This window comes from Dromiciops gliroides, chromosome 2 (assembly GCF_019393635.1).
Source record: "Dromiciops gliroides isolate mDroGli1 chromosome 2, mDroGli1.pri, whole genome shotgun sequence".
Lineage (NCBI taxonomy): Eukaryota > Metazoa > Chordata > Mammalia > Microbiotheria > Microbiotheriidae > Dromiciops > Dromiciops gliroides.
Window position 1 is genome coordinate 650,965,687 of NC_057862.1, and position 23,767 is coordinate 650,989,453.

The 23,767-nt window shown below is 45.8% G+C and overlaps 3 protein-coding genes across 3 annotated transcripts in view; 1 reads left to right on the top strand and 2 right to left on the bottom strand.

The window, feature by feature from the left end:
• Positions 1 to 843: 843 nt before the first annotated feature.
• On the bottom strand, positions 844 to 3,090 carry DERPC (DERPC proline and glycine rich nuclear protein). The gene has a single exon (XM_043981202.1). The coding sequence runs from the start codon at positions 3,088 to 3,090 to the stop codon at positions 1,462 to 1,464; it is 1,629 nt and encodes a 542-aa protein (XP_043837137.1). The 3' UTR covers positions 844 to 1,461.
• A 527-nt stretch (positions 3,091 to 3,617) lies between these two features.
• Positions 3,618 to 12,542, bottom strand: CHTF8 (chromosome transmission fidelity factor 8). Its single transcript, XM_043983548.1, has 4 exons — positions 12,421 to 12,542; positions 4,793 to 4,851; positions 4,409 to 4,526; positions 3,618 to 3,989 (listed from the first exon to the last, which is right to left on the bottom strand). The coding sequence occupies exons 2-4, from the start codon at positions 4,813 to 4,815 to the stop codon at positions 3,765 to 3,767; spliced, it is 366 nt and encodes a 121-aa protein (XP_043839483.1). The 5' UTR covers positions 4,816 to 4,851; positions 12,421 to 12,542; the 3' UTR covers positions 3,618 to 3,764.
• Positions 12,543 to 12,544: 2 nt separating this feature from the next.
• The window catches only part of UTP4 (UTP4 small subunit processome component), a 32,946-nt gene continuing 21,723 nt past the window's right edge, over positions 12,545 to 23,767 (top strand). The window contains exons 1-5 of the mRNA XM_043983547.1: positions 12,545 to 12,655; positions 14,683 to 14,843; positions 20,827 to 21,018; positions 22,529 to 22,613; positions 23,128 to 23,217. Of these exons, the coding sequence (XP_043839482.1) occupies positions 14,685 to 14,843; positions 20,827 to 21,018; positions 22,529 to 22,613; positions 23,128 to 23,217 (526 nt within the window). The 5' untranslated portion in view covers positions 12,545 to 12,655; positions 14,683 to 14,684. The remainder of the gene's footprint in view (positions 12,656 to 14,682; positions 14,844 to 20,826; positions 21,019 to 22,528; positions 22,614 to 23,127; positions 23,218 to 23,767) is intronic.

Below are 23,767 nucleotides of genomic sequence, written 5' to 3' on the forward strand. Positions count from 1 at the left end.
TTTTCTCTCAAATCCCATTTTAATGAGGAATTTAGGGTTTTTCTGATCTTTTATATTTACTTATTTCTACAATAATTTGTAAATGTATTTATTTTTTACCTGCATTTTTTTCACTTTTCAGAAAGGTCAAAATTTTTATACTATGATGTATTTGTCAAAATAAAAAATTTGCACACAAGAACAGCAATTTTGTTGTTTCTTATGTAAAGGTTTAGGTGTCTACTCAGGGAACCCCAAAGGAGATATAGGTATGCATGACCAAGATCTTTTGTAAAGCATTTTCCCAAGGGTAAAGGGTTCACTGAGCTTGATACGGAGTCTTTAAGTGAACAAGAACTGAAATTTAACTTCCATCTCTGGTTTACTTGCCCCCCAACCACTTTCCCAGATAAATAATTTAACTGACAAAATGATCAAAGGTGATTGTGCATTTAGCCCAGGACAATATTAAAGATGTCAAGTACAAGGGAGACCTAAATTAGGTTGTAATTTGGGTCAAAAGCCTTGATGTATCATCAGGCAGATAAGAAAGTTCCAGCTGTGAACAGAAACTTTAGCTTTCTTGTTCCTGCAGCAAAAGCAGCAAGACAAGCTACAAAGAGAATGTAGGTTCATGACCAACTTTTGCTAAAACAATTAAAACTCATGGGTGAGGTTCCTTTCCCCTGGGCCAGGTAACAAAATGGGCTCAAACTCAGCAACCTCCCATCCCATTTATTAAAGAAACAGTAAGAAATGATATCTTGTAGAATGAAACACCAACAATGCCTTCTTACCAGGCTGAAAAGCAGTGATTATTCCCCTCCCCCTCCCCTTTACCTCTTATCCCCACCCCCACCCCCAGGTCCCAGAGCCAACATCAATTCAAAATCTTGAGGTTCTTTGATTGGGAGTAACAGTAGCAAGAAGGGCAGGCGAGAAGCTGCTTCACAACTCTGGCCTCCTGTGAATTCCAGGGGTGGCCAATGTCCAGTTTGTGGCATAAAGAAATAAGCTTTACTTAGAACTGAAAAGGAATATCCAGTCAGAGCTGCTCTGTACAAAGTTACCGAGTAATGTCTGAAACAAACACAATTAACAAAAGCAGCTACCTGGGTTTCTCTGGTAGGGAAGATGGTAGAATGAGCTGGGACTGGCAGGCCTGTGCATCCCTGAGGAAAAGTCCAGGAGAACAATCCAAGAAATGAGTAAGAGAGAACTCGGCACAAAGCAATGAGAAAGCACCACAGGCTACACAGGACACTGGGAGTCTTTCTCCCCATCCTTAGGACTGAGCTTGCCTGCCAGAGTTTTTGTCTCACAAGCAAAGCGAGGACTCCATCTTCATTGGAGAAATAAGCGGTACAAAGAAATGGCCATCAAGTCAAGCCTCACGGTGACCTTCGGGACACAGCTCTCTCCATCTTGCCCAGAGCTGTGGCGCCTTGCAGCCAATGTAGCCTCGGTGGGAGGGGGTGGCCTCTAGGGTGGCAGCATTCCATTTGAGTACATTGCAGCCAGTGGGCCTCCTGGTCTAGGAAAAGTTGGGCCAGGGCCGGAAAGGCTTCCACTCCTGGGAAATGGTACCACAGTCTTTAATATGGGGCCATTGACCCTAGGAAAAGATGGGTTTATACCCAGGGGACCAGATGGCCTTGGAAAAGGAGCTGGGTTTATGCCGGGGGCATTCGCTGGTGTGGGGCCCAATGAACCAGCAGCAGACCTGGGGAAAGGGACTTGATTATGACCTAGTGGGCCAGTGGATCTTGGAAAAGGAGCTGGACTCGGGCCTTGCAGTCCCGCTGATCTTGGGAAGTTAGCCGGGCTGGGGCCCATGGGGCCAGACGATCTTGGAAAAATTGCTGTATTGGCTGCCTGAAGACCAGTGGAACGTGGAAAGGTAGAGGAGTTTGAGCCGGTGGACTGGGAATATGGAGCTGGATTCAAGCCTGCAGGGTTTGTCCCCCTTGGAAAGGGAGTTGAGTTTACGCCTACGGGGCCAGTTGGCCTCGAGAAAGGAGCTGAATTAGGACCCAAGGGGCCAGCAGCCCTCGGCATAGGAGAGGCGTTTGGACCTGGAAAGCTGACTATCCTAGAACCAGGGCCTGAGCTTGGGCCTATGGGACCCGTGGCTCTTGTCACAGAAGATGGATTTGAACCCATATTTCCAGACGACTGTGAGAAAGGGGCTGAGTTTGTTCCGAGGAGGCCAGCTGCCCTTAAAATGGGAGCAATATCCATGCCTAGAGCTCCAGATGCTCTTAAATTGGGACCAGCTCCTGGTCCTATGAGACCACCTGCCCTGGGATCTAGATTAGGGCCCTGGCCTGTTCCCAGGCCTACTCTTGGGTTGAGACCAGGGCCTGGACCTGGGGCACCTGCTCTTGGGTTAGGACCAGGACCAGGACCTGTGCCTAGACCACTAATTCTAGAGTTAGGGCCAAGGCCTGTGCCCAGAAATCCACTTGCCCTGGGATCAGGGACATGCCCTGTATTTGAGAGACCACTGGTTCTTAGGCTGAGGCCTGGTCCTGTATTCAGGCCGCCCGCTCCGAGGCCCCCTGAGCCCAGGCCGCCCGCTCCGAGGCCACCCGAGCCCAGGCCCCCTGAGCCCAGGCCGCCCGCTCCGAGGCCACCCGAGCCCAGGCCGCCCGCTCCGAGGCCACCCGAGCCCAGGCCGCCCGCTCCGAGGCCACCCGAGCCCAGGCCCCCTGAGCCCAGGCCGCCCGCTCCGAGGCCACCCGAGCCCAGGCCGCCTGCTCCGAGGCCACCCGAGCCCAGGCCGCCTGCTCCGAGGCCACCCGAGCCCAGGCCGCCCGCTCCGAGGCCCCCTGAGCCCAGGCCCCCTGAGCCCAGGCCGCCCGCTCCGAGGCCACCCGAGCCCAGGCCCCCTGAGCCCAGGCCGCCCGCTCCGAGGCCCCCTGAGCCCAGGCCGCCCGCTCCCAGGCCCCCTGAGCTCAGGCCGCCCGCTCCCAGGCCCCCTGAGCCCAGGCCGCCCGCTCCCAGGCCACCTGCGCCCAGGGCAAGACCACCTGCGCCCAGGGCGCCCGCTCCCAGGCCGCCCGAGCCCAGGCCGCCAGTGCCAACATTGCCTGAGCCCAGGCCACCCATTCTAGAATTGGGACCAGGGCCAGTAGTACCCAAGAACCCACTTCCTCTGGGGTCAGGACCAGATCCTGTACCCATAAGGCCACCTGTCCTTACATTTGGGCCAAGACCTGTACCTAGTGAACCTCCTGTTCTCAGGTCAGGACCGGGACCTGAGCCCAGACCACCTGCTCTGGAGTCAAGACCTGCACCTAGAAGACCACTTGCCCTTGGGTTAGACATAGGAACTGTGTTGGTGAGCCCGCCTGGCCTAGGGTTAGACATAGGGCCTGTGCCAGTGGCAATACCTGCTCTAGGGTTTAGGCCTGAGCCAAGTGGGCCACCTGACCTTGGGAAAGGAACTGAGCTTGTGCTTGGAGGATTCATCCCCCTTGGAAAAGGAACTATAGTTGAGTCACGGGCACCAGCTGGAAAGGAAGGGGGACATGAGGCCATTGGGCCAGATGGCTTTGGGAAAGGAGCTGGATTTCTGGCAAGGGGGCCAGTTGGGAATCGAGTCAGATTTCCACCAAGAACACTGGCTAAAAGAAAAGGATCAGGGTTTACCCCCATCGTGTTGCCTGCATTCAAAACAGGAGCCATTGATGAACCAAGAGAACCGTCTATCCGTCCTCGGGATGGGAAAGGGGCACGAGTCCAGGGAGTTGGCCGCTCTCTAGGAAAAATCCTTGGTTCTTTCATACTTTCTTGGGAACGTTGGTGATAATGGGTTTCGGGCGAGTTTTGAAGAGAATCTTGTTCTTTATTAGTGCTTTCGCTAGGTACCGAGTCGCTGTCTGTCGGCCACTTTCATCACATTCCTGTTCCCCAGAACCACTTTTTACCAGGACAGCAAATGGCTTCTCCAAACGGATAATTTTCCCATATAGGATATGATGCCCCACAATCAGCACAGGAATTCCCTTTAAAGAAAAAACAAAAACAAAACAAAAACAAAAAACAAGACACCTGAGGTTCAGAGCAAGATAAAACTCAGGCAACCCCATCCCCATAAACCTGTTCAGGTCCTTTGCTCCACTCTGGCATTTCTCACTGCATCATCACTGAGATGCTACATTTGCTAACCCTCCCCCTGTGCATTTCCCAGTCACAAAGAAGAATATATTTTCCACCTTTAGAAATATAATCTCTACAGTTACCCCAAGGTAAAACTTCTCTGATGCTTCAGAGGTAGGGGAGGAGCATGACTGGATTCCTGAGGACATTAGCCAGACCTCACATAACAAACCTTAGGGCAGTCCCCACTCTGGCTTCTGGGAGGGCCACCTTACTGTGGCTTGTTTTTCTGAGGTGTTAGGCAGTGTAAGGAAAGCCCCCTCACCTCTGTGGTGTAATGTAGGTCTCCCAGGAGGTTTCCAGCTAATCCAGTGCTGTAGCGAGCCTCGATCTCCCCCTGTAGCTCCATCAGCACCCATTCTGCCAAGCCTCCAGCCCCAGCACTGCAAGCAAAGGGCTGGTGGTTACAATATTTTTGAGGGGTGAAGGATGAGCAGTATGCCACCCATAAAAGGCTCAGGCATTCTTTCTGATCAAAAGGTTATTGGAAAGTGGGTAGTGTTAGGCACTGAACTAAAGGTTGAAATGCAAGGATCTGTGCAGATGCACTCTGGGATCTTAGCTCTTCCAGAAAAACATCAAACCTATCCAACCCCAACTATTCACCCTACCTACAGTGAAAAAAAGGTATCGACATGGATTCACTCACCTGGAAATCACAATTTGCACCATCGGCTCTTTCTCTCAGAAAAGCAACCTGAAGAAATGCTAAGAGAAAAGAAAAAATTTACATAAGGACATTCTGATATTTTCTTCTTTGCCATATCAGAAAGAACTTTTTTCCACAACTTCAAGATTTCTTTTTTCCAGGGGATATAATGTAAACTTCATTAACTTCCCTCCCCTGCCTAATCACCATAGATTTGAAAAACAAAAGGTCTCCAGCAAAAGTTAAACCAAGAAATTGTCCGGAGCATCAGTTTAAATATTCTGGTGAATGTTTTAGGTATTCATCCTATCTAAAGTCCAAGCCATTTCCCACAGACAAGGGAAAACAGATGTACTAATATTTGTCTTATACCACAGTGTCATCTTGTGGCAAATTCGAGTACTGTTCAAGAAAAAGTTTAAATGACAATGAGAACAAACTACTTCATTTGAAATGGATGTACTAATTGTCACAGGGGATTCGGTTGCCTACTAGGTTTGATTTGAGGGGATTAAAAAAAAAAACAACTCTTCAAATCCAGCCTCAGACACTTAACACTTACTAGCTGTGTGTGACTCTGGGCAAGTCACTTAACCCCAATTGCCTCACCAAAACCAAACCAAAACGAACCAAAACTCTAAGTGTCAACTTCTAAGATCTTAATGTTTGTTTACAGAACTAATGAAAGTATATGAAATTCAAGAACTCACGAAATTTCATCAGATTTCAAATTACAAACATGAGAGAAAAAGCACCACAAAAAGGAATAGGGGCAGACATTGAACACAAATAAAAGTCAGGCAAAAGTATAATGGGGAAAATAACTAAGGCCGCATGGTTTATAACCACCTTGTAAAACAGGTAGTGCAAGCATTATCTTCTTTTTACATATTCACTGTTCAAACTCAAATCCAGGTCTTTGGATACCAAGGTCCATCTTTCTTTTTTTGCTACATTAGAGAATCAGAATGGGACTTCAACTAAAATTAGAGGTTTTGAGGACTAAGATGTAATTCAACCTAGGAAACTAGGAAGCAGTTAATCAGTAGGACTAGGAGATTCTAAAGGAATTAAAAGACAAGAAAATAGCAATAATAAGAGTCTTAAAAAAAATTCCTGGGTTTGAAAAGCAATTCATTATTTCCACAGAAACATCCTATTTCTATAAATTACAGAAAATTTGTGGAACTAGGAAAATTTTAGTCACAAATTAAAAGCAGACTAAACAGCTAGAAAGCCTAAATAAAAAATGTTTGGGGGGCAGCTAGATGGCGCAGGGGATAAGGCACCGGCCCTGGATTCAGGAGTACCTGAGTTCAAATCTGGCCCCCAACACTTAACACGTACTAGCTGTGTGACCCTGGGCAAGTCACTTAACCCCAACTGCCTCACCAAAAAACAAAACAAAACAAAAAAATGTTGGGGTAGGGGAGCAGCTAGGTGGCACAGTGGATAGAGCACTGGCCCTGGATTCAGGAGGACTACCCAAGTTCAAATCGGGCCTCAGATATTTGACACTTACTAGCTGTGCGACCCTGGGCAAGTCACTTAACCCCAATTGCCTCACTAAAAAAAAAAAAAAAAAGGTTTGTCGGGGAGAGTCTTAAAGTTTCTGGGTTAATCAAGGCCTATATTTAGAAGTAGTTAATAGCGTGCTATATTTGCAAAGAGCTTTATAAATGTTATGTCATTTGATCCTCACAACAATCCTGGGGAGCAGGTGCTAATATTATCCCTATTTTACTAGTGAGAAAACTGAGGCCTAAGTTAAATGACTCACCCAGGGTCACACAGCTAGTGTTTGAAGCAGCATTTGAACTCAGGTCTTTCTGACTTTATCCACTCTACCACCCAGCTGCTAATAATTTTATGATGACTGATGATGTGCTTTTTTTTAACCTAAATGAGTGGCAGTATAAAAAAGCACAGATGCTGGCAGACATGCAGTAGAGTATTCAAGAAGTAAAGCAGGGGCAGCTAGATGGCACGGTGGATAGAGCACCGGCCCTGGAGTCAGGAGGACCTGAGTTCAAATTTGGCTTCAGACACTTAACACTTACTGGCTGTGTGACCCTGGTCAAGTCACTTAACCCCAATTGCCTCACCAAAAAAGAAGCAGTAGTAGTAGTAGTAAAGCAAAAGAACTTCCTTCTAATATTTTACTGAGTTTTTTCAATTCAAAAAGCAGTAGCCCTTTGCATCCAGATAAGGCAACTCTAAATCCCAGGTTTCTGGTACAGTACAGACCACAAAGTTGACTGCCTGACAAATACGGTGGGAAAATCTTTGTCAGACCATGTGACTAGATTTTGGATTAAGAATATATGGTTACTTTGGGAATCAATGGGGTCCTAATGGAATAAAAACCAGTCCCAGATGGACAAATGTGCACATTCAAGAAGATTATGGCAAGCACTTACTATACAATGTGCACCACACCTTGTGCACTCACCTCTAGCTTCTTCTTTTGGGGGGGGGAGGGGCAGGGGGAGTTAGGTGACTTGTCCAGGGTCACACAGCTAGTACGTGTCAAGTGTCTGAGGCCAGATTTGAACTCAAGGCCTTCTGAATCCAGCTGCCCCCTAACCCCTAGCTTCTTGGCAAATAACAGCAACCCAGGAAGAATACTTTATAACAATTGCTTATTAGGGGAATGTTGTGAATTTCCTCAGTAGTCATTAAATGGGGTAGGCAAGAACTTCAAACTATTGGCTAGCAACTATAACTAACTTCACTGAGACTACAGCACAGAAATCCAGGCATCTGTTCTAAAAGGCTTACTTCACACATTACATTTGTATTCAAAAGAAAGCAAAAGGAATTAATAGGATTTAGGCCCAAAATAGAGTATTTTTGGTGATCCTCTAATTTCAGAGATCATCTAAGCAATCTCTTCCTTGTACAGATGTAGAACCTGAGGTTCATATTTAATGACTTGGCCAAGGTTATACAGGTAGTACACTATAGCATTTAAACATACTGAGATTATAGTGTGCCATTCCTTAACCAGGTTTGGCCCTTACTATCTCATGATTTGGAAGATAAGTGGTACTGAAATGAGTACATTCTGGAACAAACCTCCAAGTCCCCCTTCTCCCTCTACCACTGTCACAGAAGGATGCCTGAACTGGATATATCTTCTTGGCACCTGTTCTGGTAAAACTAATACTACTAAAAGCTTAAACTCAGCTTGGGTATTCCAACATCCATCAGTTCTAGCTAGTCTAGAACAGGTCACAGTACTACTGTGTACCAAGCCTGATTTGGGAATATTTCTATGCATATGGTCTATTTCCCAGAATAACACGATATATAATTTAGTTAGCTGACAAAGAAATATTCTAAGACTCTCCCTCAGAATACAGAAATCTCCTGTTATCATAAAACTGTACGTTGTCTATTTCCCTCCTTGCTTCTTGATATCTACTGTTACTTCAGGTACCTAAATACTCTTTAGGGTTTGGGTAGGTCCAAAGCTTATGGCTCATTTTGTCTAGCATTTGGGGAATGATCAGAGGGGAGAGTTGAAGAACAAAAGGGGTCCAATTTGTGCCTCTCTAGAAAGTGGAATTAAGGGAAATTTAATATGAAGGTATTATCTACTGCTAAAGAAAAAGAGAATAGAGTACAGGTCAAATTTTTTAAAAACAAACAGCACTCACAATAAAAACTCCGATCAACAAAAAGATTTCTAAGCCCCAAACTTCTCATATTTCAAACATTCAATCTGGGAAAATTAACTGAGATTGGCCTTTGAAACCCATAAAATTTAATCTATTCAGAAATGTGTGTGATAGCAGCTAGGTGACAATATTTCACAGGTAGACTCTGATGCACTAATTATATAGGTCCACTATGCTTTACAACTGAATTAAAAGTAGGTCAATGGAAATGCCCCTTAAATACATTTCAATAAAATTTTCACTACAAAGCAACTTGGAAGCATAAATCTATTGTCATTAGAGGTGGTAATTCAGTTTTGATAAGACTCTGACTTAGTTTTAGAACCTGAGCCAACTATCAAAACATTCAAACCTACAGAATTAATCCAGCTCTACTGAGACAAAAGTGTACTGAACAGAAGGAAGTTGAAAAAACTATTGGGGGGGGAGGGGCAGCTAGGTGGAACAGTGGATAGAGCACCTGTCCTGGATTCAGGAGGACCTGAGTTCAAATCTGGCCTCAGCCACTTGACACTTACTAGCTGTGTGACCCTGGGCAAGTCACTTAACCCTCAACACCCCCCCCTCAAAACAACTACTTAAAAAAAAAAAGGAAGAAAAAGGCTTGGGTATATTGGGTAAAGTTAATGAGAATGGACTTATAGTTTGGGTAACATATTTTTCATTTCTCTGTAACTTTATTTCTTTCTGATATTTAAAATTTTAATATGCTTTATAAGCATTACCTTCATTCTCATGTTATTCATTCATGGACCATTTATTGAGTACCAAAAGGCACTGCAGAGGAGACAAGATAGTCTGCTAGAAGCTGTGGGAGGGGACAAAAAATCTTCAAGAATATGGCTGTAAGGAATTAATGTCCAAGTAAGACTGATTTGCTAAGGACGCCAAAGCAGTTACTGTATTTGACAGGAGGTCAGGGGAAAAAATCCTATGCCATATTTTGCATAATTATAATGTCAAATACTGTGAATCCAAATACATGCTATCACTTCAGGAGATTAATTATTTCCAACAATTAGGACCTAGCAGTATTTATCTTTTCTGGTTGCTAAAATACTAAACCCTTCCTGGTACATTAAATCCTGGAAAACAGCATATTCCATTTGAAAAAATGTAGGAAGGGAGCTGTCACTGGAAATGGTTCCATACTTACATATTCCCAGAAATTGTAGCATTCAATCTAAAATACCTACTTTTGTTTCTTAGGACAAAGTGTTCTTAAATAATGAATAGAGGGGGCAGCTAGATGGCGCAGTGGTTAAATCGCCGGCCCTGGATTCAGGAGGACCTGAGTTCAAACCCGGCCTCAGACACTTGACACTTACTAGCTGTGTGACCCTGGGCAAGTCACTTAACCCCCACTGCCTACAAAAACAAAACAAAACAAAACAATAATGAATAGAGGGGCAGCTAGGTGGTGCAGTGGATAGAGCACTGGCCTTGGGTTCAGGAGTACCTGAGTTCAAATCCGGCCTCAGACACTTAACACTTACTAGCTGTGTGACCCTGGGCAAGTCACTTAACCCCAATTGCCTCACTTAAAAAAAAAAAGAATGAATAGACTGGGAGGCCAATTTACTCTTTTTAGAACAAGAACACTAAAAATGAAATTAAATTCATGTCAACAAGTTCATCAGGAATAAGAGGCACTTAAAATGACTTATTTAATAAAAGTGTCTTGAAAAAAAAAAGAGTGCCTGGGAGGAAAAGATGCTATAAACAAAGCCTAAAGGACAACTTATTTAATACCTAGCCAAAGGTTTTGTGTGTAATTACAAAAGCCAAATGTTTCAGAAGGAATACTTAGTGGATAGGATACTTCACTTAATTATCCAAATGATAATCATTCACTTCCTGATCTTAGGCATCCCTTTCTGTAATACCAGCTTTAAATTTCAATTATTTGTAAAGTCAATTTTTCCCAAATCTTTCCAAAGGTTTCCCTACAACATTCATGATACAAAATCTTGGCTTAGAATACATATCTACTGGGAAACATGCTCTAAATTTTATAGTGCTGAAAGAATTAATTTATATATAACACAGTTTATGTTGGCTCCATCTTGAACTGTTACTTGAAGGATCAGGTTAATTTAATCTTAATAGCTTTCTTTGTACTTCTCTAGAAACTTCCTCAAAATAAAAATATCTAATATTTATATGGTGCTTACTGTGTGCGAGATACTGTGTGAAGAACTTTACAATTATTTCATTTAATAGCTTCCATGTTTACAGGAGCTTCAGAACATGGGGCTGAACAGTTCAAGAAAGATGGACGTAGAGTCAGAGAGTTTAAGTTTGAATCCTACTTCACTGACTTTCTACCCATGTGACCTTTGGCAAATTATTTAACTTTGGGGGAGGTAACTCAGTTTTCTCAGCAGTAAAATGATGGGTTTAAACTAGATGGCCCATGAGAAATGGTAGGAATAAAATGAAACTTGGATTACCACTGGACTGCTTCACAGAATGAGGTCAAGATGGACAAGTCCTACTCTAAAAAACATTAACTTTTTTAATGTGTTTTCCTCCAAAAACCCAAACAATTAATGCGGTTTTAAAAATACATGTGAAAAGATGAAATCTTTTTATTAAAAGTGTTTTCATGGTATTGTGACTGAAAATGGGCTGCCTGAGAATCAAATGGCATCCTGTCTACAGACAGGCTTATATGGGAGTTATAACCATGCTTCTAGTTTGGATGGACAGACCCTGTCCCCCCTCCCCCCATTGGGGTTGTAATGTACATGTGGAACTGAATGTTTCAGAACTTTTCATTAGGGAGGGATGGTTCAAAAAATGTGCGTGGACACTATGTATACATGTGTTACTTTCACAACACACTTTAGGAATATTTATGATCCCGCTCCTCCACAGGATCAACTACTGGCATTTGCTGATGCTTGCTGGCAAAGGTGCTTCAGTCGATCTGAGTTTACTCCAGTATTTGTCCAAATCCTCCACTACTCAGAGAAATACTGTGTCCTAGGACCCTTTTCACTCTCAAGCCTCCTTTCCACCATCTCTTCCCAACCCTCTATCTCCTCTGAGCATTTACCCTCCATCAGGTGATCCTCACTGCCAGTCCTATACAGTCCTTACACCCCCTCCCCTATGGTCCACCCCTCCCCGGCTACCTTCTCCCTGCCTCTCCCTGCTCCATTTTAGACACCACACCTGCCCCTAGCCCCTACTCCAATAGTCCCCCCTCCTTCCCGCTCGGCCAGCCCCCGCCCTCCCCTAGCCCCCGCCCCAGTCTCCTCCCTTCCACTCCACTTCCTGAGTCCACTCTCCTCCCCCTTTTCTTCCTCTTCCTGGGATCCCTCCAAATGGTCCCCTTCCACTTCCTGGATCCCTTCTCCATCCAGGTTCCCTGTTTCCTCCACGGCCCGCTTCTCTCGGTCACAGGGCCTCCACGCCATGCCACCCCTCCCCCCACGCACTAATCTTCCCCCGACCCACGTGTCGCTCGCCCGCCCGCCCGCCCGCCCCCCTCCCCAGCCCCAGGCCGGGCCACCTCTGCCTCCGTCGCCTCAGTCCCCTCCACGCGCCTTCATTGGCCCACAAGTTCTCGGCCCGGCCCGGCCCGGCACCGCGCGTCGGCTCCGCCGCCGCCGCCACAACCACCTCCGAGCCCCTTCTAGCCGCCTGTGGCTCGAGCCCGCTCCGCCCCCGCCCTGGGCCCGGCTCCACTGAGCTCACCCCCGCCCGCGCTCGCTCCCGCTCCCGCTCCGCCCCCGCCCGCGCTCGCTCCCGCTCCCTTGCCTCAGTCCCGGCCCCTCCCGCCTCCCCGAGCCCGCCATTCTTCCCGCGCCGTCCTCCCTCCCCGGGCCGCCCGCTCCCTCGTTGTCGCCCTCCCGCCGCCGCGCCTCCCCTAGCCCCGACCCTCGCCTCCCGGGCCCCTTCCGCTCCCCCTCCCGCACTCCCCGCCCGGGGCCTGACCTGCAATGGCGGCCGCCGAACGCGGCGCCTCGCGGCCAACGGGCGACAACCGAACCTCCCGCCGCCACCGTCCGCCGCCGCTAACACTGTCTGCGCACTTCCGGCTCCGTGGGGCCAACGACTGCTTCCGGGGTTAGAGCGCGCGCACGTGGTGCGAGGTCGAGGCCGGGTGGGGAGGGGAGCGCGAGTCGCCGGAGAAGCCAGACTGGAGGGCCGAGGTCCGAGGCCGGCGGAGGTGAGTGCGAGCGACGGCGGGGGGAGGGAAGCAGCCCTACCTCGTGGGAGGGGGCTCTCTCGGGGCGGGGGGGGGGGAACGTCCTCCGCGGCAGCTGGCCCGGGAAGGAAGGGGAGAGCCGGCTCCGAGAGCCTCCCCGCCCCCAAATTGCCATGGGGTGGCAGGAGGCCCCTTGCGTCCCTTCTGCCTGGTGGCCTTTTGGAATGCTAGCCCCCAGGGAACGTTTCATTCACAGAGCCCGGCATGCATACAGCGGGCGCCCACTAAGTGGTTGGTGATTTAGGGTAATTGCCAGCGTTAACTGCTACTCTAGAGCAATCTTAATAAGATTTGCAAAAGCACTTTCGGGGCCGCAAGACAACCCCGGGAGGGAGGTGCTCTTTCTTACAACCCCATTGTACAGATGGGGAGACTGACCTGCCCAGGGTCACCCAACCAGGCAGCGTCTGAGCCGAATTTGAACTCGGGTCTTCCTGACTCCCCAGTCCAGCATTCCATCCAATGAGCCGCCTGGCAGCTTACGAATCATTTATGTCCATGCCGTAGGATCCAGGGCAAGGTTCTAAGGATCATGTATGTAATACAATCCCTTCACTTGACAGATGGGGAAACTGAGGTTCTGAGAATCCAGTGAATGGTCAGAGCACTCTGAGTCCATCGTTTCCTTCCTCCACCCCCACCCCCCACACTCTTATACCATCATCCCCCTTATTAGATACCGAGCTCCTTCTGCCTTAGGATGACACCGCCCCTTGGGAAACTCCATCAGTGAGCAAATGCCACTTTTCATCTTTGTATCTCCCCGGCGCCCGGCTCAATGCCTTTCACGTACTTCTATTTAGTACATTGTTACATTTTACAGATCTGGATTCCATTGACAAGGAGCGAGGGTGAGCCCTTGCTGAATCCCCTAGAATGTGAGGTTGTCTCCGAATCTGTCCTGTGGAGCCCCATGCCCAGTGACATCTAGGCGTTAATAAATGTTTGTGGACATAGGATTGGAAGTGTCCTTTGGACCTCTCCCAGATCCTGAGCTGTAACCAAAAAGTCATTACCGTGAGCTGGATGGATATTCCTTCTGAGCATTTCTCCCTTGTCTGTTTTCTAAAACGCTGTGCCAACAACAATAGCAACTTTGGCTGACATAGTGTTAAGGTTAAGAGAGCTTGTGAAGTCAAGCCCTGCAAGTATCATCATCATCCCCATTTCCAGATGAGGAAATTGAAGCCCAGAGGTCTAAAAGTGACTCTGCCTCTGGTGACAGACCTTGAGAGTTTCAGGGACAGGATTCAAATCTGGGTGTCCAGACTCCCTAATGGAGTCTCTTTGAGATCCTCCATCCCCTACTATTGAGGGATGGCCTAACCTAGGGGACAGAACAGTTGCATTTTCCTGGCCGTGCAATTTAACCTCGGAGCCTTTGTTTTCCTTATCTTTAAATTGGGCACAAGCCTAGAATGCTGCATCTTCTCATGCTCATTTTGTGGAATGCCTGCTTTCCCTGTTCTCATCTTCCCCCACCCCACCCCTCTGCCCCCCATCCTGCCCCAGAGGCTACTTTGTATTCATTTTGCAAGTCTGACATATTATTTTTCTGTGCTGATGTTTCACATGTGGTCTACTCCTCCCCCTCTCCTGGTCTACCGTAAGCTACTTTTTGTCTCTTTGCCTGGTACATGGCACGGTCCCTGGCACATAGTAGACACTTTATAATTGCTTGCTGAATGAACTCTCTCTTTTGCCATTCCTTCAGACCAAGATGAGATTCTAGAAACTGTTTATTAGGTTGGTCAGCAAGCATTTATTGAGTGCTTCCTGGGTGGCAGGGACTGTGCACAGGGGATAGAGAGGTAAAAGACAGCCCTTGCTTCCCACGAGCTCTGCAGTATGTACAGTTATTACCTGGTAAACATTCAGAAATCATTCCCCTTCACCCTCAGGTGAGGAGGCACAGAAACAGTGAGCAGTTGCACAGGATGGATCTCTGGGAGGAGGTGTTCAGTAATTTGTTGTGTTTCTGTCTGCAGGAATGGGTGAATTTAAGGTTCATCGGGTGCGCTTCTTCAACTACGTCCCTGTGGGGATCCGATGTGTGGCGTACAATCACCAGTCCAACAGGCTGGCTGTTTCCCGCATGGACGGTACAGTGGAGATCTACAACCTGGCGGCCAATTGCTTTCAGGAGAAGGTCAGGACGCTCGGAGTCTCCAGGGTCACTCTGGGAAGATGGCCTCATCCACAGGATGAGGAAGCTGAGGTCCTGAGAGGGAGGGGGGAGCCAAGCCAAGGCTGTCCGCCTCCTCCCATGTCTGTCCCCGGTCACGGGCACATGCTGTACCTCCTGGTCTCCTTGGACTAAAGAGGCCAGAACCTTTCACACGCCCCTGCTTTGAGGCTGTTTAGCTTGACCTAGAGTCTCCTTCAGCTGTTGCCCTAAGTGTCTCAGTGGCTGTACCTTTGGGGGCACATTTTACAGAAGAATTGTATCTGGGCCAAGTCCCATGAGGACATTAAACTTTCAGTCTTATCACTGGTTAGCAGTTCCTATGTGAGGACCTCTGGCCAGAGTCAGTCTCTGTTTCAGCAAAAATCCATAGCTCTGTTAGAAAGCTTGGACTCGTCACCTGTTTGGGAAAACCTCTGTGGGTACGAGAATGCGTGCTGCCCTGTTTGGGTTGGAATTGCACAGGCAGCCCGTTGAGGTCCTTAGTTATTTCTGAGGAGCTGTGATCTGGGCCCAGAACCAGGTAATAGGAGGACAGACCAGGCCTCGGTGCACCCTGCTGATGAAGCTCATCCTTTCAGCATGAGCATCCATGACCCCAGATGGACAACAGTGGCCAGGGACCTGGGGCTGGAGGGAGAGTGGAACGCTTAGGGAATAGAAGTAGCCCTGGCTCATTACCAGTGGTAAATAGGGACTAATTCAGCAAGTGTTTCCTAAGCACCTGCTGTGTACATGGTGTGGTCCTTGGCTCTGGGGGTGCAAAGACGACTGAAATAATCCCAGCCCTTAGGAGCTTGTTCGAGTCTCACTGGAGCACAGTACCAAAACAGAGGAGGGTTAAGGTATGGAATAGGAGAGATGTGGACGCCCACGATAGTGGCCTTGACTTTCTCTGCAGAGTCGGAGTCAGGGCCTCTGCCAAGGCATGGCATCGGCTGGAGAAGAGGAGGTTTGGCCCTGCTGCCGAGTACAGCTGGAGAGTCCAGAGGGGTGAAAGGCTTGCCATGCAGCACGGAGGGATCCCTTGAAATTAGATGAAGTGAATTGGTATTGAACCCTGTAGGCAGAGTGGTGGGGTTTCCCGCAGTGGTGTTTACGGCTGCGGAATAGGTCAGAATATTGGTGGTGGGCATTGTCCAGTGTGAATGCAGGTATGCTTGAGGGACAGGGGTAGGGAGTCAAGGGAGGAAGAAGACAGGCATCATAAGGGTAAACTGAGGGGGAAAGGTGAGGCAGGACCAGAGGGAAGAAATTGGGAAAATGGGAAAGGAGGAGATGAGGAGAAACAGGACATCATGGTCAGAGAGAGGAACTTGAGGGGTGCCACGGTGCCTGGCACATGGTCTTGTGGACTTGATTTGGCACAGTCCCCATGGCAAGGAAGTGCGGTGTTCTGATGCTTGGCAGATGTTTTAAAAAGGAAAACCTCTACTTCATTCTCTCGATTGTTTGTTGTGTGTGCTTCAGAGATCATTGACAAGAGTCATATAAAATGAGAAGGCCTGGATTGTTTGCCGTCTCATGACTGGAGGGAATTCCCCTCCTGCTCCCCATCTTAGCTGTGTAATTGCTAGCTCTGAGTTCATCAAAGTTCTAAAGTCTTTCTAAGTTGTTTTTTCTTTTTTAAAATTAAATTAAATTTTTTTGTTATGTTTTAAGTTCCAGACTGTCTCCCTTCCTTTCTCCCCACCCTGCACTAGAGTAGACCACTGTTTGACACCAAAATAAAGATACATAGATAGGAAAGCATCTTCCTTCATAGGTTCTTTGTAGTTGACTTGAGTGTTTGTGGTACTCAGAATAACTTGGTCATTCACAGATATTCTTCCAACAGTCTTGCTGTTAGTGTGTATGATGTTCTTTTGGTTCTGCTCATTACACACCTCGTTTTTCATACAAGTCTTTTCATATTTTTCTAAAATCATCCTGCTCACCATTTCTTACAGCACAGAGTTGTTTTTCTTTGTAGTTATTATTATATACATTTTTCTCCCAAGTTTTGCTCATTTTGCTTTATATGAATTTGTAAAGTTTCCTCTGAAACTGTCCATTTCATCATTTCTTATGGCACAATAATATTCCATTACATTCATATACCACAATGTGTTTAGCCATTCCCCAGTGGGACACCCCCTTGGAGTCTCTAGTTTTTGACTACCATGAAAAGATCTGCTATAAGTAGCTTTGTATATATAGGTCCTTTTCTTCTTTCTCTAATTTCTTTTTCTTTTCTTTTTTTTTTGGGAAGCAATTGGGGTTAAGTGACTTGCCCAGGGTCACACAGCTAATAAGTGTTAAGTGTCTGAGGCTGGATTTAAACTCAGGTACTCCTGACTCCAGGGCCGGTGCTCTATCCACTGCACCACCTAGCTGCCCCTCTTAATTTCTTCTTGATATAGGCCTAGTAATGATATAGCTGGAACAAAGGCTAAGCACAATTTAGTAACTTTCTGGGCATAGGTCCATGTTTGCTTGCTAATTAATATTAACCGGGCCTTCACCACAATAGTGCTCCTCCCTAATTGATTCCCTGTCTTACTCACTAGCAGCTTCTCTCAAGTTTCCTGTGCTACTCCTCCACCCCTCCCACCCCCTCTCTCTACTGAGGACCTCCCTTCATAGGTCACTGAAAACGTGGAGGCCATTTAAAAACAGAACTGCTTCTTCTCTCCTCTTGTTCATATCACATCTTCTGACTTTGTCCCCCACAACGTTCTCCTTCATTCATTCCACAGTCTAAAGATGAGGCAGCTCTTCTGCTTGCCAAGGACAATCCAACTCCAATGTACCATTGATTCCACCCCCTCCACCTTTTCCTGCAAATTGTCCCAGCATCATACACTCCGTCTGTTATTTTCAGCCTCTCCCTATCTCTTGGTGCCTTCTTGGATGCTTACAAACACTGCCACCTCTCTCCTGTCCTGAACAGGCCTTCATTGAAGCTTGCTTCCTCTATTTTTCCTCTCCTTTTCAGCTAAATTCCTTGGGAGAAAACTCTCTAGCCAGTGTTTCTAACTCTTCTAAAATCTCTGTAATGTGATTATTGACTTTATTATTCCACTGAAATTGCTCTCCCCAGAGTTACCAGTGATCTGCTCAGTGATTAATTGCCAAATCTAATGCCCTCTTCTTGATCTTCATCTTACTTGACCTTTCTGCATCATTTGACACCTTCTCCTTGCTGGGTTTTTGTGACTCTCTTCTCTGGGTGCTCTTCCTCCTCATTTTAATTTGTTCACTCCACCCATGCCATGCCCACCAGATCCTGGTGTCCCCCAAGGCTTTATCTTTGTTCTCTTCTCTCTTTAATCTTTCATTTAGTGATCTCTTGCACTCCCAGTAGGTTCAGTGAACTGTGCTGGACTTGGAGTCAGGAAGAACTGAGTTAAAATTCTACCTTAGATACTTAGCATCTTTGTGGCTTTAGGCAAGTCAAATAACTTCTTTCTGCCTCATTTTCCTCATCTATAGATTGGAATAATAAAAGTGTCCATCTCCCCAGTTTATTGTGAAGAATGAGATAATGTGTAAAGTGCTTTGCAAACCTTAAAGTGATATTTAAATGCTAGCTGCTGTTTCTATTTTGCTGATGATTACCAGGTCTGTTTATCCAGTCTTGGTTCCTTTCCTGATCTCCAATCCTACATAGCCAACTCCCTTTTAGACATTTTGAACTGAATGTCCCAGTGGCTATCTCAGAGTAATCATGTCCAAAACAGAACTCATTATATTCTCTCCCAAACTTTGTTCTCTTCTGAATGATCTCATGATTATAGTGGTGCCATCATCCTTCCAATCACTCAGGTTCAGAAACTCAGCTCCTCTCTCTCACTTTTTTTTTATGGTCAACCATTTGTCAGATCTTTTGTCTCCAACATCTCTTGCCTGTGGCCACCAACCCTCATTGGGCCCTTGTCACCTCTTACCTCCACTGTTCCAGTAGCTTTCTTCTTGGTTTCCCCTCCTCAAGATTCTCCACACGCAGATCCATCTGTTGTCAAAGTTCTTTTCCTAAAGCAGAGCTCTGACAGTGCCACCCTTTGGCTCCCGCTTTTAACATCAGCTATAAATTCTTCTGTTTGATGCTTCAAGCTCTTTATGACCTGTCTTCTTCTTACCTTGCTAAGTTTCTTACTGCCTGTTCCACCCTGGTGTTCTCTCCTGTTCAGCCGTACCAGCCTACTCAATAGTTCTTCTTCTTTTTTTTTTTGATGAAGCAGTTGGGGTTAAGTGTCTGAGGCCAGATTTGAACTCAGGTCCTCCTGACTCCAGGGATGACACTCTATCCACTGCTACTCAATAGTTTTTTTTTTTTCCATTTTTTTTTTTCTGGAGAGCAATGAGGATTAAGTGACTTGCCAAGGTCACACAGCTAGTAAATGTCAAGTGTCTGAGGTCGGATTTGCTCAATAGTTCTTAAAAGGGGACTGTCTGTGCCTTTGTTGCTGGCTATTCTCTCTGCCTAAAGTGCCCTCCTTCCCAACCACTGACTATCAGAATCCCTGACTTCCTTTAAGACTGGTAAAACATACTTTGTTGTTCTTGTGGGGTTTTTTTTTTGTCTGTGTTTTCTTTCACAACTTGACTAATGGGGAAATGTTTTGCGTGATTGCACATTTATAGCCTGTATCAAATGGCTTGCCTTCTGGGGGAGGGGGGGAGCAGAATCTGGAATTTAAAAATTTGGAAAAATAAATGTTAAAAATTGTTTTTACATGCATCTGGGGGAAAATTAAATAAAAAATTTTAAGATGTTTGGTAAAACACCACCCCACCTAGCTGTGCTTTGCTGGTCTGTCCATCCAGGCCTCTGCCACTTCCTGACCTGTTATGGCTATCTTTCAACTATTCTCCATTTACCCATTTGTTTGTATATAGCTACTCCCATTAGGATGTAAGCTCCTTGAAGGCAAGGACAGTTTTTGCTATTCCTTTGTATTCCCAGTGCTGAGGTGCCTGGCACATATTAAAGAATTAATAATGCTTGCTGATTGATTGATTAATCACCTTTAATTTTTTCATTGTCTAGGCCAGCAGCACACATAGAGTTATTCCTTAGTTCCATTAGGAGCCTTCAGGACTTTTAGAAGTGACTGATCTTGGGACAGTTAGGTAGCACAGTGGATAGAGCACTGGCCTTGGATTCAGGAGGACCTGAGTTCAAATCCGGATTCAGGCACTTAACACTTGCTAGCTGTGTGACCTCAGGCAAGTCACTTAACCCCAATTGCCTTACCAAAAAAAAAAAAGAAGTGACTGATCTCTATCCTGGTGGAAAGATAGGCAGAAGTCCTGCCCTGGACAAGTCATACATGTTTCAGTTTCCCCAGGGGAAAAATAGGAAATATACTTATTTCCTACTTTGCACCTAAGGATGTGAGACTAATAAGATAGCTTAGAACACCTTTTGAGTTTTTAATAAGATGTGGCTCAAATCACTGATTTGACTTGAACCTGTGGCCCAGACTTTGAAATCAAATGTGCTAATTTCTAGCCTTTCAACCAACCCAAGGATTTGTCAAGCATTTTTGGCTAGTTTGCTTTTTTCAAATACCTAGCGAACCTCTGAATCAGAGCTGAACCTTTTTTTATGGAGGGAGAATCAGCCCTGTGAGCACCTGCACTGCCACTTCAACACACCAAGACACTAAGAAGTTGTGGAACATCCTGAGGGTCCCAGAGACAGGACATGTCAGATGGAGACTGAGTCCAGGCCTTCCTGACTCTGGAGCCAGCTCTGTATAGCACCACATTACTTCTGAACATGCACTGATAAGAACAGAACTAAAACATCCAAGTATTTACAGAATCAAACTATTTCATTTGTTATGTTTTGGGTTGTGATATACGTTTTGTGCATTCTTTAAATACTCAGTAGATGCTAGTAGAGGATGGTGGTGGTGATGATTGGACAACTAAACAAAGTGTTACTGTGTTTTTGTAGTTTTTCCCAGGTCATGAGGGTCGATCCACAGAAGCTCTGTGCTGGGCCAAAGGACAGCGGCTCTTCAGTGCTGGACTCAATGGTGACATTATTGAGTATGACTTGGAAAAGCTGAGTGTCAAATATTCTGTGGATGGCTTTGGTGGTCCCATTTGGAGCATGGCTGCTGACCTAAGTGGCTCATACCTTGCGGTTAGTGTTTGAGGGAAAGGGGGAGTATATATTATTAATACAGATTTAAGGGTTTTCTTTTAGGCTCACTGAGGTCTCCTTTTGCACAATTAAGTAAAAATCTTTTTCTGAAAGTGCTAGTTTGGATTTTCACCTCATCCTGCTTCTGAAATGTTCCCAATGATGCGATTGACGCTTGTGTTGGGATTTTTCACACTTTGTTTTTATGTGACTTGCATTCATTTATTTTTTTATGATTGTCCTTTTTTTTTTTTTTTTTTGGCGGGGCAGTGGGGGTTAAGTGACTTTTGCCCAGAGTCATACAGCTAGTAAATGTCAAGTGTCTGAGGTCAGATTTGAATTCAGGTTCTCCTGAATCCAGGGCTGGTGCTTTATCCACTGCGCCACCTAGCTGCCCCAATTGTCTTTTTTTTAAAGTTGTTATTGATGTTCTTTTTATATCAGTTTAATTTCCCAGTGACCTACCCGCTAAAATCCTCCCACAAAACAAGTATAGCTAAGCAAAATAAATAAACACATTGGCCTTGTCTGGTAGTATATGTTTTGTTCATTAACTACAGGCCACTGTATCACCTTTTTCTAAGAGAAGGGAAGTAGATTTCATGAGTAGTTCCCTAAAACTTTGATTAATCATAACATTGATCGGTGTTTTATTGGGTTCTGCTTACTTCTCTCTGGTTCAGTTCATATGGGTTCTTCCAAATTTCCCTGAATTCTTCATAATTGCCATCTAATAGTATAGTTAGTAATAGCCCATCACTTTCAGTAGTACAGTTGATACCCATTATTTTTCCTGCTCCTTGCCACCATAGAAAGGCCCACTCTATGGAACTTCTCCAACGATCTCTGACCTCTTGGGGATTGTCCCCAGTGGTGATACTGATGAGGTCTTGGAGTGTGTCTAGTTTATTGACTTGTGGTATTATGCCAGATCATTCTCCAAATGGTTGGCCTCGATCATAGCTCTGCCTGGGGGCAGAAGCCATCGAGGTAAAGCCTATGGGCTGTTTTCATGAGCCTTTCTCCTTCGATGTCTGGTGTGAAGCATTCTTTTAAATGGTTGTCAGTAATTTAATTTCTTCTTCCTATTTGATAAATTAGGAAACAGGGTGCGAGGGGTTGAGGGATTTGTCCAGTGTGTGGAGCTAGTGACCGTCAGGCCCAAAATTTGAACTCAGGTCCTTCCTGACTCCAAGACCAGTGGTCTTTCTGATTCAACCAGCAGCATGTCTGTTGTGCTTTGCTCTGAATGAATGCTCAGTAAATGTTTTTGAGTCAATTAGAAGGTGGGTTTCTAGCATAGGTGGGATGTGACCTATTCTTATCACTGTAACCTGTCTCTTTAGGCCCAGGGATTAGACCACTGTTGAGCTTGTTGGGTGTGGTTCCCTGATGGCTGGGATTCTCCCTCTTTCAAAATGTTTTTCTTTTAAAAAAAAAAAAACTTTAGCATTTTTGTTTATTTTTTGTATGTTCATCTTTTCGCTTTTCTTCCTCCCCACCCTGACAGATAGGCTGTGAGGATGGGTCTGTGAAGCTGTTCCTGGTGACCCCAGATAAAATCCAGCTTGGACGGACTTTAGAGCGACAGAAAGGTAAAGGGCGTGTTTAGGAGTCAGTGTGACGAATGGCCTTTCCAGAAAGTTGTGCTGCTTTTGTGCTTTTGGAAAGAAAAGGAGCTACCCCTTGTCCCCTGGATGTCCCAGCCTATCCATGCCAAGTCTCCCTGCCAGGAAAAACAGATCCAAAACAAAAACCTTAAGATCACTCAGGAGAACCAAACAAGATTTGTTTTTTTAAAGCAGTCGCTTGTAGTGTAACATGGTAAGTGACTTGCTGCTTTAAGATGGCATCTCCTGATGAAAAAGGATTGGAATGTGTTACATTCTCCACAGTATTGCTGAGTCAGTAACATTAAATGCTTACCTTGTCACATGTGCCCAGTAGGACCTCAGCACAGAATTATACTGCATATGGAGTTAGACAATGTGCTGGAATGTAGGAAAATGGGGGTACGGTGGTACAGCACCCTTCAGTGGGTCATGGGAGAGAATTCTCTGGGACTTGTTGCTATGTATTTGTCAATCATTTTTCTGCTGTAACTCCCAGGTCGAATACTCTCATTAAGCTGGCATCCATCTGGTACCCACATTGCAGCCGGATCCATAGACTACGTTGCTGTGCTTGATGTCAAGTCAGGTACTGTCGTTCTCGGGTCAGATGGTGCAGCTCATGTGTTTGGATTAGGTTTTGGGGGGTTTTGTGAAAAGATTTCCAAACTCTGATGAATGCCATGACTGATTGTGATTTCAAAGGATTCTTGGTGAGCCTCTATGTCTCCTACCTCTTGGTAGAGAGATAAGGGCTTGGAGGTGTGGAATGAAGCAGACTTTTCAAACATGACCAATGTGCTGGCTTGTCTTACTTCACTTTGTTTCTGGTCTCAAAGGAGTTTTCTCTTGTGACCAGGGGAGTCAGTAGGATTTTAAAAAGAAGAAAAAATATTTTCTTTAAACAGTCAAAAATCTTTGGGAATTTGTGTTAACAATTTGAGGTCTTGGGTTAAATCTCTTTGAGGACCTTTATAGTTCAGCCTCCCTTAGTCTTTTTAGCATCTGCTTTGTGAGCTCTCTTCCTTTGTAAGCTCCTCACAAGTTTTGTTGCAATTTATTCCCATTTATCGCAGGTTTGTACTCATCGGCCCGGAGAGCTAGTTCCTGAGCATCCCCTTTTGTGGTGCAATAATGGG

Excerpts from the sequence above, each read along its gene's own strand:
- DERPC (XM_043981202.1), bottom strand. The coding sequence starts at position 3,090 with ATGGGTGGCCTGGGCTCAGGCAATGTTGGCACTGGCGGCCTGGGCTCG.
- CHTF8 (XM_043983548.1), bottom strand. The coding sequence starts at position 4,815 with ATGGTGCAAATTGTGATTTCCAG. Across the intron at positions 4,527-4,792 it reads GTGCAAATTGTGATTTCCAG|TGCTGGGGCTGGAGGCTTGG; the intron begins GTGAGTGAATCC and ends CTTTGCTTGCAG. Across the intron at positions 3,990-4,408 it reads ACCTACATTACACCACAGAG|GGAATTCCTGTGCTGATTGT; the intron begins GTGAGGGGGCTT and ends TTTTCTTTAAAG.